The sequence below is a fragment of the Cavia porcellus genome, unplaced genomic scaffold, assembly GCF_034190915.1.
Source record: "Cavia porcellus strain 051 isolate PalLab524CR breed Dunkin Hartley unplaced genomic scaffold, mCavPor4.1 scaffold_14, whole genome shotgun sequence".
NCBI lineage: Eukaryota > Metazoa > Chordata > Mammalia > Rodentia > Caviidae > Cavia > Cavia porcellus.
The window spans coordinates 43,116,761-43,133,381 of record NW_026947497.1 but is presented as its reverse complement, the minus strand read 5'-3'; the positions used below and the strand labels follow the sequence as shown (position 1 = coordinate 43,133,381).

The 16,621-nt window shown below is 34.9% G+C and overlaps 1 protein-coding gene across 1 annotated transcript in view; it reads left to right on the top strand.

Annotated features, from left to right (window-relative positions):
- The window catches only part of LOC134478633 (IQ domain-containing protein M-like), a 238,757-nt gene that overhangs the window by 53,011 nt on the left and 169,125 nt on the right, over window positions 1-16,621 (top strand). Inside the window, exons 3-4 of the mRNA XM_063260519.1 lie at window positions 3,176-3,234; window positions 12,650-12,746. Of these exons, the coding sequence (XP_063116589.1) occupies window positions 3,176-3,234; window positions 12,650-12,746 (156 nt within the window). The remainder of the gene's footprint in view (window positions 1-3,175; window positions 3,235-12,649; window positions 12,747-16,621) is intronic.

Here is a 16,621-nt window from a genome sequence, read left to right as displayed (position 1 = left end):
TACTGATTATGCTTCCTTTTATAGCAAATATATTCCAGAATTTTCACACTAGTAAGACTAAAATAGAAATATATCTAAAAATTTATGTTTAATCAATGAAAAAGCTTATTTCACTATGAGAGAATTGTTAAAAAAGGAAAAATCCTATATAATTCAGAAAAAGAGGTAGACTTGATAGACAGCTTTTTTTTTTTCTTTTTTGCTAAAACAGACTGGCATGTAGTGCTATTTTGTAAGTTACCAGAAGTAATCTAGTTCTGCGATTTGAGAAAACATATAGGGGGAGTCTGATAGGTGATTTGATATAAATTTATTCAGGTTGTTAAAAACTTGAAAAAATTTCCAGAGGGTTTTATTAATGAGTTACTTTTTTTTTTTTTTTTTTTTTTTTTTTTTTTTGTCTTTTTGAGACAGGGTCTTGCTGTGCAGTTCAGGCTGGCCTTGAGCTCACTTTGTAGCCCAGGCTGGTCTCAAACTCGCAACGATCCTCCTGCCTCAGCCTCCCAAGTGCTGGGATTATAGGCATGAGCCACCATTTAGAATGCATCCATGATGCATTGCCATGGTGAGACCAGGAGTTTGAAAAATTTGAAAGAAGCAGTCGCAGTGGAGAAAGTGAAGAGAACGATTTTGAGAGACAGAAGAGAGTTGATATATTAAGGGAGAATGACTTTGAAGTGTGGTATAGAAGTATGTAGAGGACCAACAGAAAAAAATCTGGACTCCTTAGAACAAAAACTGATACTGGCTTTGAGAAAAGGAGACCCAAATCAAAACAAACAATTAACTTCTACTTATGTTAGCAGAATGCAACAAACAAAAATGGATTATGTGAAAACAGTGAAGTTGCAAGAGAATAAATGGGGAGAAAAATCACAGGGACCTCAGAAGGAGAAATCGTCAAGAATGTTTGTCTGAGATTGTTTACTTAGCAGCCTTCACATTTGACACTCTTTACTATGGAGAAGTTGCCAGTTCTCTTTCTCTGGCTCAGAGGGTAGCAAGCAAAAAAAAAAAAAAAAAAAAAAGATGAAGTTGGCAAGTATAAATAGGAGTATCACATAAGGACAGCGTGCCCTAAGCCAAATGCATTATGTTTTGAAAAAGTATAGAACACAAAGACTGAAATGAATTTTTGTGGCCCTTTGTATTTTTGAAGCCATGAATATATTTTATGCAACATCTCAGGGCAAGAGGTAAAAAAGTCTCCCTTCATTGTTTATTATTACCTCAGTGTTGCACATAAATGCTTAAATGTATAATAGTATATTTAAAGGTGATTGTTTATTTTGAGAATTAATATATGAGTATGGAATTTTCTAAGTAGTAACTGTTGAAGTGATGCAAACTTGTGACAGAAAAATTAATTTTTGATTATAAGAAGAAATGAGGGTTGTGCAAGAAAATTTATGCAACCAAAATTGTTTCGGAGACAGTAAAATAACACAGGATGAAGTTGAACTGTATAGAAGAGAGTTTTGATTTAAAATCTATTTAAAATAACCACTGTATATCTTAATACTGAATATCTTTGTAGCATAAACACAGTATTCTTCATGATTCATGTTTACATTGACCTTAGTACTTCCTGGGAGTTTATAAAAGAGATACTTTCGGTTTCAGTTGTGAGATACAAACTTGAAACTTCAAATGAAAACAGTCATTTTCCTTGCAGGATCTTGCGCACATCATATTGTCAATAGCTAAGAAATCTTTTGTTACTGAGTTCTCAGAGTCAGCAGAAGACTTCCTAACAGTCCCACATTCCCCAACTTTTTATCATTTTCAAGATTGCCTCAGATTCTTCTGCCCTATTTTTTATGAATCTATTTCATGACAGTAATTATTATACAAGATTGTAAATTAGATGTACAACCCATAGGTGTCTTTATTCATTTTGCCTTTTGATCACCCGAATAATGGGGAAGCCATACCCGAGTTATTCGACAGTTTGGAGTACTGAACTTCCTGTTCTTTCCATCATTCCATCGTTCATCAGTACTGAAGAGCTGTGTAAGTGAAATCTGTATGGGACCCCTTATGTAATCGTTGTGAGTGATGCCTTTGAAGCGTGTACATTACTGTAATCGTCTTTTGAATGACATATGAAATATTTTCGCTGAAAATAAGATGGTCTCTGTTACTGATATTGTAAATATTATACTCTGTGTTTTCCCCCATTACTTTGTTTTAATCTGTGAGGGTAGATAGTGAAAGACAGAGAGAGAGAGAGAGAGACCGACTGAGACCGAGACTGAGACCGAGACCGAGACCAAGACCGAGGCAGGGTCTTACAGGGTAGCCAGCTGGCCTTGAGCTCACTTTGTAGCCCAGGCTGGCCTCAGACTTACAGCAATCCTCATGCCTCAGCTTCCTGAGTGCTGGTATTAAAGGCATGTGCCATGATGCCTAGCCACTTTATGTTTCAGCCTCCTGGTTACCATACCGAATACCACAGAGTGCGTGTCTTAATTAAAAAACAGAAGTTAACTTTCTCACAGTTCCTGAGGCTTGGAAGTTTCATACCAAGAGGCCCCCAGAGCTGGTTTATCTTGAGGCCTCTCTGACTTGCAGATGACCACTTTGTCCTTGTGGTAACCTTAGCTCTGGTGTCACTTGCTGTTTTTAAGACATCACTCCTCTTGGATTAGGTCCCCACACTTACGGTCTCACTTAACACTACTTTGTTAAATGACTTTTATACCTTGGTTGGTTAGGGCATTAAAATATGGATTTGAAGGGAGCACAGTTCAGTCCATGTAATTTTGGCAGCTAGGAATTTTTGAGACCAACTGATGTGACAGGAGCAGGGAATATACAGCATTTATTTTTCTACCAGTATTCCCCCCATAATGATTTTTTGGTGACCTATTAAATCTGTTTTGTTTAAAAGCAGACAAACAAATTAAGTTTTCTAGTGTCATAAATTTTGTAAGAGGTTAGCCCAGTGAAAAAATTAGTAGGAATTACACTCCTGAGTTCCAAAAGATACTGGAAGACCTTCAGTAATTGTATTCCTCTGAGCATACGTACACATTTATATGAATGCTTACATTTATAAGACAAAATAATGGAAAGATGATTTTCTCTCTTTTATTATATAATGGAATATCAATGGAAATAAAGTTTTATAGGTGATAATTTTTTTAATGTCAAACCTTTTGTCTTTTTGTAGAAACCCTTAATGAAAAAAGAGCAACAAAAAACTCAACCAGAATCAGAGCCAGGAAAGAGGTATATATTTTATATAATACCAGAAAAGTATAAATTAATAACTTGCTTGTGGTGTTGTCGATGTAATTGCTGACTTTAAAATCCAGGTTTAAAGAAGTACAATTAATGGAAGCTTAAATTTTTGATATACCTTTCAAAGGTTGCCATTGTGCTTGCTTTGGCAGCGAATATACCAAAATGATAAATGTTGCTATTTAATTTGGCTCAGGCAAGAAAATATTGGCTACTTTCTTGGGCAGGGACAAAATACTCAACACACACAAGTTAAAAGAGGAAAGGTTTATTTTGCGCACCGTTTATAGGGATTTCAATGCATAATTGGCTGGCTCCAAGGCAGTTTGGCATGGCACAGGCACAGTGCAGAGGAGAAACAGTTCATTGCAAGCAGGCAAGCAGCATCAAAACAGTCATCAGGATGCTCCTTTGCTTCCTTTTTATTCCATCCAGACCTAGAACTAGAACTATGCTAAACCAATTAGTGGACAAATCCAATTATCACACATTGTTAATCCATGTTCACACACCCTAAATCTAGCCACCTCTGAAAAGCCCAAACTATGAGCATATGAGGTTTGGGGGCGGGGGCATTTAGATACTAACCATAACAGGAGGAATAATGTTTTCAAGTATTTTTCTAATCAACAGACCCAACTTTTATTTCTGGTATCTAGGGTTTATGCAGTGTAAGTATTACTGAATGTGTCTCAGCTGTTTGTTAATAAGAATCTATAGGCTTTAATTCATTATGGTAAGGACACTTTTCAATGTTTATATTCAGGTTCTTTACATTGTTTTGTACTTTATGTAGTAAATTTGTTGATAAATTTATGAAAAACTTGATTTTGTGAAATAGATTGGAAGATAAGGTAAAAATAAGGGATTATAGAGATTTAACAGAGTTTCTGAAAAAGGCAGATTTCGTGCTTGTATTTCCTTATTCACCGGGAATACATTAAATTATTAATTATGTTATTATGTATTTGAAATTATAAAACAGTTATTCAAAGGCACTGGAAAGTATAGATTCCTGAAAAAAATTAAAATGTTTGACATCCTAATTTATAGGTTTTCTTGGTTTCTTGGTTTTTCTAAATTAAGCTGTAATATAGATAGCTCTTAGGCAGACTCCTTTAGTGTTGCTAGTGTGAGGTGTGGAGAGACAGAGTTTGTGGCTGCCAGAATGACTAGAAACTCTAGAGAATTCTACAAGGAAGAGAAGAGACTGAGTTTGTATACAAACTTTAAAAAAAAATCCTTGCCTGGCTCCTGAACTGTGCATGTATAAAAGAGACTATAAAGTCCCTCCTGGAACAATACTTTGCGTAGCTTACAATTGGTTCACCTGGTTACAACAAAAGAAAAAGATCTTCTGAATGTTAGAAATATCGGGGCTGAGGATTTAGGTGCTTGGTAAGCGCAAGGTCGTGAGTTTGATCCCAGGCACAAAAAAAAAAAGCAATTGGGGCTTGAATGCGGCTTTTAATAACAACATGATAATAATGATAAGGATCCCCAGTGTGGAAATAGAAATTATCAAAAAAGGTATAAGAGATTTGGACAAACCATCCATTAATGTGATCAACTTTAGATTTGTAGAAGACTGCATCAGCAGCTGTAGAATATATCTTCTTTTTGAGGACACATTAATATGCCTAATAAAGATAATAATAGAAAACAGTAGAATAGAAAATAAAAGATACAGTAAACCAACTAATAAAGCCAAAAAATTAGACTTTGACATGATTAGTAGAATTTGTAAGCTTCTAAAATGATTGACAGAGATAAGTACAAGTTACCAATATCAGAAGTGAAAGTTACCAATATCCCATTCTATATCCTCTACATTGAAAGAAAAATAACACAATACATAAACAACTTCATGCCAGTTACATTCAACTATGAGGAGATAGCCAATTCTTTGAAAGAAGAAAAATACTAAATGTGACGTAAGAAGAAATAGAAAACTGAAATAACATATGTCTTGTGAGAAATTTTAATACACTTGATCTAGAGATAAAAAATAACTGTCATTTGAAAATTACTTGTAATGTATTTGGTGATGTTAAAAGCAGTTGATCCCTTGTATGTATTTTTTCTGAAAATATTATTCAGCTGGTTAGTTTGGTTTAAAAGTCTTTTTCTTTTATAGGTGCTATTAAATTAAAATTAGTCCAGTCTTATCAATGATAATTATACATTCTCAAAGATAAGCATTTATTTTAGTTACTTGTCAGGGACAGTGCGCTAATGTGAATTCTTTACATTTTCTAAATGGTCTACCATCTGTTTCAAGTATAAAGAGCCATGAAAAATTTTGCAGTGATATCTAGCTAATTTTGCAAAGATATCTTAAATATTTTAGAGGATGATGATTGAAGAAAATTTTAAAGATAATTTGATTTTATCTTTTTTATGTTCTAATGGAGAAATCAGAGGTTCAAAAAGATTAGTGAATTTCTTCAGTATTACAAAGTAAAAGTTAGAGCTGTGACTAGAATTCAAATTTTGCCTTATAGCGTAGTGAAATTCTTAGTCATGATGCTTTTAAGGAGGTAAACTGAAACTTAACAAGTTAGTAAACCTAGGAGATATTGCAGTGATTTAAACAATGTTACCAGAGTAGAATCAGATGGAGAGAGAGAGAAAGAGTGAAACAGAAGGTAAAAATATAGCAGTGAACAAAATGAAGCATATATAATGATATTTACATATGCTCACAGACTCACTTTGCTGAAAATATTTAAAGGAATCAATATTAAGATTCTCTTTTTTGAAAACCTATACTACTACTATCATAACAATTCCATGAGACTTTAGAATCTACATATTGGTATCCTTTTTAGCTTAGTCTAGTAGAGGTTTCTTGTTGGAAAACAATTTTCCAAGTATTTTCAGCTGGAGGTTTTCATAGAGCCTGCATGAGACAGGGCACGTTACACCCTTCCACCAGTCATTGTCAGCTTCAATAAAATACTCACCTTTTCAGAAGCAATTTTGCATTTCCAGGGTAAAAGTATGTATCCTTTATATATTACCATTGCCAGACTTAAGTAAATACCAGAGAATCTGTTGTTTGACACCTTTTATTTTACTGAAAATGAGATGGTGGAATTAATTTATACTTACCCACAAGCTTTGGTGGGACCCTCAACAGTTGACAAATAGGCCAGCTTAGGAAGCACTTAGCAGTGTTTTTTAAGAAGGCAGTCAGGTGGCTGTTAGAAGGTGAAAGTGAGGGAGTGAAGCAAACTGAAAATGCTGCTCCAGCACTTGGTGTGGAAGCATTGCTAGTGTAGGAATTTACTCCTTTTGATGGTAGGAACCGGAATCTGTTGCCTTATGGTGTGAATCAGAGCTCTGATTATTTGCCACAATCTACAGATATCACAAACCTGAGAAATGAACGTTCACATTAATATTTTTGTCATTGCTGTCCATCTTCTTATTTTCACCCATAAAGGTTTCAGTATTCAGAAAGAGGAAACAGCAAGAGGCTGTAGTGCTTAGGGATTTTTATTTGTGCAAACATATATAGTACACATAAAATTTTCCATTAGCATCCGTTAAGCAATGAGATGCTGGAATCCTATGCTTCTAGGATTAATTGTAGAGTTCACACAATTGAATAGCTGCAAAGCTCACACAGATGATATTTGATTTTACTTTGGGGTTCTAAAATATATAATTGTATACTTCTATGAGAAAAAGATGATCTTTTTTTGCTCTGATTTTATGATTCTGCTACATATTTATCTTATAGGCTTATGCCAATATTTGTTGAAAATAATTTATATACCATTGCTTCACAGCTGAGTAAGGTCTTTATTTATTTAATATTTCAATTTAAATGATAAAATTTGAAATTCATAAAGATTAAAATGTGATGCTCAATATCCATAAGGCTTTGGATTATATCCCTCCCTAGCACCAGAAACACCATAGAAACAAATCAAATATGGTTGAGAACATCTAAAAGTATTTTTATGGGAAACTAAGTTCGTGTTAAATATTTTCAAAAAAGTCAAACTCAGTTCCAAAATACCAAAGGAATGGTCTAGTTTTTATTTTTTTAAAGTAAAATACCTGATGTAAATTTCTAAACCAAAAAGAATTACTGTCAAATACATGCCATTTTTCAGTTTGAGCTTTTAAAAAATGAAATGTGTGCACAAATTATAATATAAACGTTTTTCCTTTATGTAGGCAAAAATTTAATGATATTTTTGCAATGAAGTAGCATTTCTATCATCTTTTCAATTTCTATTTACTGTATGCTTCATCCACTTTCCACTTCTTTTTATGTTTTTTAAAAAATATTAAAAGTGGTCTGTATAATTAGAAAAAAGGAATTAATATATCAGCACACTCCATTACCAATATCTAACTAAGTAAAAGTGGTAAACCAGGAGCTATTTAGTGTTTTACTTTACTATTGAAACAGCATTCTACGTTTCTTTTCTATGAGAAAAGATTTACATTGTATATAAGCAATGTTTCTTGAGGTCTATTTGGATTTGTTTAGTATCTAACTATATTGCATAAATCCCCATTTTCATTCAGATAACCTTTTGCTTTCTATGAATATAATCTGTATTGTCTTTTTGATGTCTCTTTATAGTGAGTGGTTAGTATTTTTCAGATTACCTATGCTGAATTTTCTTTTGTTGAACTTTTCTAACAATCGTTTTTTGGAGGAGGATATCAGAGAGCAAACTCATAACCTTGTACTTGCCAGGCAGGTGCTTATACCACTAAGCTAAATCCCTGACCCTATAACGTAATCATTTTTCAAAAATGCCTGACTGATGTAGAATAATGGGTCTTTAATTCATAGGATAAATATTTTCTAAATTGTTGACTCATAAAACAAAAATTGTAGTTTGTGATAAAGTTGGAGACTGATCATTAGCCTCTTATATTTTTAGTATTTAATTTGCTTGAGTTCTAGATGATAAATGTGTCAGCTGTCTTATGTACCAAAGTTGACGTAAAGTATACTACTTTGGAACCATTTATTTCCCTTTATGTGTTTCATCTTCAAGTTTCCCAAAATTCATATAGTTTATATAAATATGCAGATGAAGAGGAATATTCATATACTCCCTTCTTCCTTTTTGTGGCTTATTGTAGTTGAAAGGGTAATATACATGTACCAACTCCTCACAATCAATGTAATAGTTAAGTATTGCAAACATATACTAAATAAAAATTTTAAAGATAAAAGGATAATAAATGAAGCACTGATTTTTTACTGAAAAGCAAATTTAGATTATATTTCTAAATTACTTTTCTGATACAGTGAAATATATATCTGCTAGTATAACTAATTATAAAATTCACATTTCAGAATCTGGAGATCTAGGTATATACTTGAATGTTTCCTTTTAATCTCTAAAATTTCTATTACTATTTGTTAATTATCATTTTTTCCTGAAAGACCAAATACTTTCATTTTTATATCATACAATTTTATAATTTATCACCTGATAGCTTTCCTTTGATCTATTATGAAATCTATTACCTCAATGGGAGGTTAGCTTACTTATCATTATATAGCTTCTTCAACATTTTCTTTTTCTGTGTTAATTCTCAGTCTAGGAACTATATGAAAATAAATTTATGATGAATAACATTCCTCCAGAAATACCCTCTGCTGATATATTCTGTCTGTTTCTGGAGGATTACCGATCCTGAAAGATTAAAGAAACTTAAAAGATTTGTAACCCACACTCTCTCTATTCAAAGGGTGACTCTCCTTTATAACTGTTAGTCAACTTTCAGTTACTACTACAAAATGCCAGAGAGCCTCAGTTTATAGAGGCAAGTGTTACTTGGATTCCTGTTTTGGAAGTTTTCAGGCCATGATTCATTTGGGCCTGCAGCGAGGCAGCAGATCTTGATAGTCACGGTGCTAGAGTGAATGGTTCCTCACAAAGTGGCTGAAAGGCAAAAAAAAGGAGAAAAAGAGAATGAGGAAAAGGCTGGGGCTCCCAAATTCCCTTTGATGATACAATTCCAATGACCTAAAACCTTTCAGTAGGCCCTGCCTCTTAAAATTTCCACCACATCTAGCTGTGAGCTGGGGACCAAGCCTTTAACATGTGGCCCTTGGGAAATTCCAGATCCAAACTAAAGCAACACCACAGTCACCACCTAGACTATTCTTAAACTCTCCAGGGACTGACAGTGCTTCCATTCAAGAGGTATCACATTTAATTTGAAAGACTGCTCTAATTTACATACAGGTTTCTATATTTAGCCCAAAAGCTATCTCCCTTGAACTCACGTTTCTCTTCCCGACACTGTATAGTGTTATCAGTTTTCTCATTAAGTTAAGCATGCATATATATTTATTTCTGATATCTTCACTGAGACAGTATTTCATACTGTCATAGGAAAAGACAGACTTGATTTACACAAGTGGAAACTGCATAGCTGTGTAGAGTGTGCTGGGCATTTGTGTTTTGGCTCTGTTCAGCACCTCAAGCCCATCTGATTCAAAGGCTTAAGAAATGTTTTCCAAATGCTTTCTCTTTTCTATCTCTGCTTGCCTCTGCTTGGCTTTAGTACCTCTTTCTACATTTCCTCTTCATGTGGCCAGGAAAACAGTTGGCTTCTAGGTATCTTTAATTCATTTATTTCCAGCTGTCACCAAAAAGGCAGTACTCTGTTTCCACAAAAGCAAACAAGCAACAAGCAAACAAACAATAGTCTTGCCAAAGAAACATGCCTAAAATCACAAAGTACATAAACAAACCAGAAATACTTTGCATGACTCCCTAGCTTGTAAAACATGACCAGCCCTAGACAAATCATAGAAGACTGCATATAACTAAAGTTGCATACAGTGAGTTCCTCAAAAGAGAAGGAGGTGGCAGAGAGAGGAAACTATAATAAAAAAAGTGTTCCTGTTAAATTATGATGCTTGATCAAGTACAGTGTTTTGTGGACACAATGTTAAGTGTGACCCAGCTCTAGACCCTAGAGAAAACTCATGGGAGCCATCACGATGTCAGTCTCGATGGGGCAGTGACTCATTGACTTGATTTTAGAAAAACTGAGAATTTTTGAAATATTCTAATTTGTTTCTATTCTCTTCTCCCTCCTCCCCATCATTGTCTATTATAATAGAAAAGTAGTTGCTTTCAGGGATGCAAGAAGTACAAGAGAGGTACACCTGGAGATAATTACTGCATAAAATAATGTATCTATATTAATGGAGGTAAAGTACATAACAGGTCAGAATGGGATTATTGTGCAGTCATGTGTATGGTTATATACACTCACACTAATTGCAAAACTTTAGAAGTAATACTGTTACATGTTGCTTTAGCCTCTGTTACACATTTTTCTCTGGTAATTAGCCTTCATATGATCTTTTCAGGAACTTTTGCACTGACTGCACTATTGCAATGACGCACTATTCCAAGTCATGTATTGTGTCCTTACTCTAATTCCCCAATACCCATATCCTGCTTTTATTTTTCCCATAACAGGTATCATCTTCTATCATGCTTCTATAATAAACTGGTTTTCTGTAATTACTGCTTACCTATTCCACTAGAATATAAACTCAGTGAGAACAGGGAATTTTTTTGAGGTTTATTCAGCAGTATATCTTCAGTACTATAACATATTAAAGTTTATACTTTAAGTAAGTAAAGACATCGATAAAAAGTAGAAACTGCTTCTTGAGTATTTTCACTGGAATATCCAGAAATACCATGCAAGACTGAATAACTATGTCTCCCCCTTTACAAATCTTCTATCCTGCATTCTTTATCTCAGTTAGTAACAGTATTGTCTATCCAGTTACTCAAAACAACCAATGAGCCTGTATTTCCCCACTTGATTATAATGATTTTATAAGAACCTTGAAAATTGTCTTACTAAAATTCAGACATATTGAAAAATCATTCCATAATTCAGCAATATGGTAAACACAGTACAAAACAATTAAAATCATTGTATTCAGGATGGCATGACTTACTCTGTGCACATTCTAACTTTTTATACAACTGCTTTATTCTGTAAATCTTCATTCTCCATTCAGCTGACAACTGATATACAATGATATTAAATGTGCAGGTACATACTTTGCAAATTTTATGTTCTTCCCTTTATTTTTTTAAAGGGTGTACACTTGCCATTTTTGCTAGTCACTTTCTCATCACTGAGACACAATACGAATACCCACAACTCTAAGGAAGAAGAGTTTGTTTTGGCTCACAGTTTGTAGAAGTTTCGGTTCATAGTCAGTTGGCTCTGAGGCAGGTAGAATGACACAGGAGGAACAGCTTATGGCAGGTCAGGCAGGAAGCAGAAAGAAGAGGGAGGCTGATACATAGAGGGCAATCATGGCAAGAGGGAGAGCGCTGAATCTTCCAGATCACACTCACAGCAACCCACCTCTTCTAATCAGGCTTTGCCTTTGAACATCACACCCAGCTATAAACTCATCAGGGGGCTCCTCCATGATGAGTTTTCACACTCCCATGGTTCAATCACCTCCCCAAAGCCTATGTGTGCATGGGGTCTTGGGAAGATGCCTCAATATAAACTACAATGCCATTCTGCAAAATTCTTGTGTTACATTTATTCTCCAGTTTTTCCAGGGCAGAAAATTAATAGGTGAATATGAACAATTACTTACCTTAGCCCAGAAAATCTAACATACTAAGACCAGCTTCAACTTTATGATATCCTTCCCAGACTTCAGCTTCTGTTCTCTCTTCCCAATGTCTGTTTCATCCATTTCAGTTTGATGATCATTCTTCTAAAGCAAAGTAGAATCAATCCTGGGTAATGCTGACTTGCTGGTCCTTAAACTAATATTTCAGTAGGAAGCAAGAGGATATATTTGACTATGTGCAGTATTTACCCCCAATCCCATCATCAAATCCTATTGTGAGTTAGGTGCTTCCATAGTTACCTTTCAACTCAATAGAAAGAACTGTAATTAGTCTCCCTGATGACAGTTAGAACCATGAGATGTCCTGGAAAATAGCTACCAGAGAACTTCAATTCCTAGAAACACTGTCACCACCAAACTTCCAGTAATTTCCAAGTCACATGATGCTACCTAACTGTGTCATTTTCTTAGCCTGCCTTCCTCAGGATGATTTCTTAGTGATGTAAGAAAAGAATAAAGGTACTTTAGACCAAATAATCGCCTCGATTATCAACTTTTCCCTTCAGATCATTTTACAGTGTTTGGTTAGACCTATGTCCTCATTTTTTGCTTTCTCAGTTTTCCTGGCTTATTTCCTGGCCTTCCAAATGCCTACTTTTAATCTTCATTTTGGGGGACTACTGACCCTTGCTGTGACTCTTGCCAAGAATTTTAACCTGCTGATTATTAATTTGGGAGTTTGGCATCTTCCTTCTGGCCTGTTTTTCTTCCTTTTATGTAAAGATTCTGCTTTAGAGATCTGTACACCCAGCCAGGAGCAGGGCGAGCAGTGACCCCACCTGTAGCCTGGATCTCTGAATGTGGCTGGTGTCCAACACTGGTGAGAGGCACAGAGATTAGTGCATCAGCATCATCTGCTTTCCCAGTTTATCCTCATTAAATGGGGAAAATGTAGTCAATGATGAATCATAGAGAATGCAAAGTAACCAGGTTCTCAAAACTGGGGTTTTCAAGAAAGCTGAATTATTGCCTATTGATTTTGGCTACAGGCTGAATTGGGGTCTTTTGTTTTCTTCTCAGAATAGGAGCTTCCTGGCTCTTAAAAGTCTTGAGTCTACTTTCCTCCACCATATACATGACATAGACATAATTCAGCTAGTGTCTGCTGAAGAAGGCAGCAGAGAGTAAAGAAACAACTAATCACATGTGATGAGTAATAGGGAAGGGTTTGGCTGGGCCTGGTACAAGGAGAAGCCCTGTGTAGGTGTGAGCACTCCCTAGAAACAATGGTGAAGGAGCCAGCAGAGTCATGAGAGAAAACACAAAAGTACTTATCCCTAAAGTGAAGTGCTCTGGCCCAGTAGTACAATGAAAATGAGTAAAATCTAAAGCAGGGAAACCTGAATTTACAATCCTCCCTTCTTCTTTTTTGAGGAATTCACAAAGGGGGTAATAGGGAGGCAGAAATATGGGTCAAAAAACTCCATCTTTGGCCACTCCACAGTTCCTGCTTTTCTAGTAGCCTTTGGTCCACTGTTGTCTGACAATTATTCCATGTGTTCCTGCTTGAGGGTTTCTTGGACCCACTAAAAAAAGTCAGTCTCTAAGACACATAGGTCCTTAAACTAAAGTACTGGATATAATATCAAAATTGTTTTTAGGATTAACCCAATTTTTAAGGAAATTCATTTAATTGTCTGAAGCCCTGTAGTCTCAAGTCCTTTTTCTGACATGGAATCTGTGAACAGATTCCAAGTCTTCATTAATTTCACCCTTCTTTAGCAGAGAGATGGAGATATGGGAGAGGGATGATCCCTGTTTTTGTTTTCACCAAATAAAGTTTGGGTTGGGAGCAGAGAGATACCCTAAGAAAAATAAATTACTGGACTGGGAGGAAGAGTAGAACAAATCATTGTTTCTGTATTCTACACATAAGGTTGTGAGAATCGACAACCTGGTCACTGTGCCACTGAAAAAAAGCAGCTCCCATACATCTTTGGCATAAACATGCCAGTCACTTTAACTGCCTTCAAGGATGCTTTTCTTCAGTTCTGCAAGTAAAACACGTAAGTCTAGTGGATAAGAGATTCAGACGTCTGAGTTAAAGAGCATCCCATGGAAGTGCATCGTAGATTACCTTGACCACCAAATCAGAATCCATTCAAGTTGAACAAAAACAGTTTCCTTTCTGGTTTTGCCTTTGCATTGTGTGAAATGATCTTTTCAATGTAATTCAAATAAATGCTGCTTCTCCAGAACGTTCACACTACCAGGAAGGAGTAGTTGTGCTTTTTGAACCGAGTTAGGAATGTTAAGAGACACTATTATATTTTGAGGAAAAGCTGGAAAATTGAACCCAAGAGCAACAGCAGCGATAGCAATGAACCTCATATTTTTTAATGTATGATCCAATGAGCCAGGAGAATTTCTTTTGTTTTTTGCCTTTCTTGTGTGACTTTGGTCTCCCAAACCGATTGCTTTAAACATTTTACAGCCTGAAATGTTCTAAGTAGTTGTCTAGGTTAAAATAGTTCAGAAATTCAAATAGTGTTGGATATTTTAAACAGGGTATCAGTCTCCTTCAATATGTAGTTTACCAAGCTGCTGTGGATATACAGGCATCCAAATACTGGGCAGTTCTTTTTTTTTGAGGTTAGGACTAAGCAGCATTGTGAGCAATGATAAGAATACAAAAAGAATAATTCATATATCAGTTTCCCAAAGAATAATTCAGATACCAATTCCCCAAACAAATGTAATTAGTATGTGTCACAAACATACTAACAAAAGCAAGTAACAGAGTAGATAGCACCAAAGAAAATCTCTCATGCAGATATTTAAACTACTTTTTTTCCTGATTAAATATGACGCTAACTTCCACTTCATGAAGACTGAATCTTTTTTTAGAAAGTTCCAGAAACCTGGCTCTTATTTTTGAAGTGGACAGGTTTTGCTACTGCAAAGCACTGAACCCTTGTGAAGATTTGAAAATGGCATAGTAAAACACAGAGACAAAAGTTGAACTGTGTAAAAATGTATTACATTCTTTTATTTAAAAAACACTTTAACACCCATACTGAATTTAATGTATTGTTTTCCAACTAAACAGACCTCATTTAGAGAATTAAAGTAGACCAAAAACTTATCTCACTCATTAACTCAGCTGCTTTCAAATCTGCATTCAGAGCATGAGGGCATCACCTGTTTCTGCTTCAAGGCTGAACGTACAGGAAACGAAAGCCCTCAACACAGCTTGGTATCAGAAGATAGGAATCAGAGTAAATTGTGTAAATTATAACTAAATTGCAAAACATTTGGACAGAGCAGGCATGCTAGTGTAATCAGGAAAGCATCATATTTACTTTTTGATAATGCAGGTTGGAAGAGGGGTTGGGGGAGGGCAGCATCACAAATTGTTGAATATATTTTCTGAACTTGGCAACCTGAACTGGTTTTGTCACATACTTGCAGCTTAAAATGTATTTGGCTTTTACAACAGCCAAAATAAGTATCCTTTAATCACTTTCAACCTATGAACAGATGGGCACACAGTGCTTTTATAAGTGGAGCATACAAAATACTTCAATATCAGCCAAAACTAATTAGTAGCAATATCGGAACCAAACTCTAAAACTGATTTAGTGTTTAATAGATATTATTATATAAGTATTAGTATTTGAAAGGAAATTCCCTGTTCACATATTTGCCAAGCTCAGGGTCTAATGTTAGGACATGATTAACTTACTAGTTAACTTATTGTATCTTTTCTCACAAATAACTTTGCTTAATGATTTCTTCTCTCTCTGTAAATCATTTAATTTGATATCTTGATCATAAACTTATCAAACTTCAAATGAAAAATTCAACCACAAACATTAAACTTTGGTCTCTCAACTTTGTTATAGTGAGTTTAAAAGGAGGTGACATCAGGACAATTGTGTCCCTTTGGTGGTGGACACTAGTTTTATAACCGGTCTCTAATGACTCACCTTTGTTTTTTAACACAATAAAGATTTTTCTGAGTTTCATAGAGATTATTTATTGGTTAGGAATCCAAGCCAATCTAATTTTTACTGATTTCCTAATTCACCTAGCCACTAGGTATCTTGACATCTCTATACATTCCATCATCTCACCTACTGTTGCTTCTTGGACCATGTAGACATTGAATACTTGAGTAACAGAATCTATTGAATGAATATGCACAAAGCATTCTGACCATTGAGGACTGAATGTTGCCAGTGCCTCGATTTCTGTTGCTGTGATATTTTTGTTCTCTATATTTTATCACTCACAGGATTAGGAGCTTTGAGTTCTGAATTCATGGTCTTAGGAAGTCACCTGAGTTCTTTCAGTTACAGTTTCCTTATTTATAAAATCAGAATAATAATATTTATTCAACAAACCCTTTGGAATCAATGGTGAAATTCCAAGGTAAATGATTGATAAAAAGTTGCTACTATTTCCATTACTGTTATTAATGTTTGCAGGCTGCTCTTTTTCAGAAAGTCTCAATAAAATTAGAAAATGAGGAACAAATCATAATTTTCTTTATGTCTTAATATTTTGCTTATAATCTATGAGGAGTCATTAACTCAGAATGAATGAAAGCAAGTATTCATCAGGAGTTTCTTAAAAATAATTTGTCATACGATTTTGATCCATCCTTGATTAGAAACAGTGCATTAATACCTCCACAAATGCATTTTGAAATGTTTCTTTCTGCTGTTATTTATACATAAAAAATTTACAATC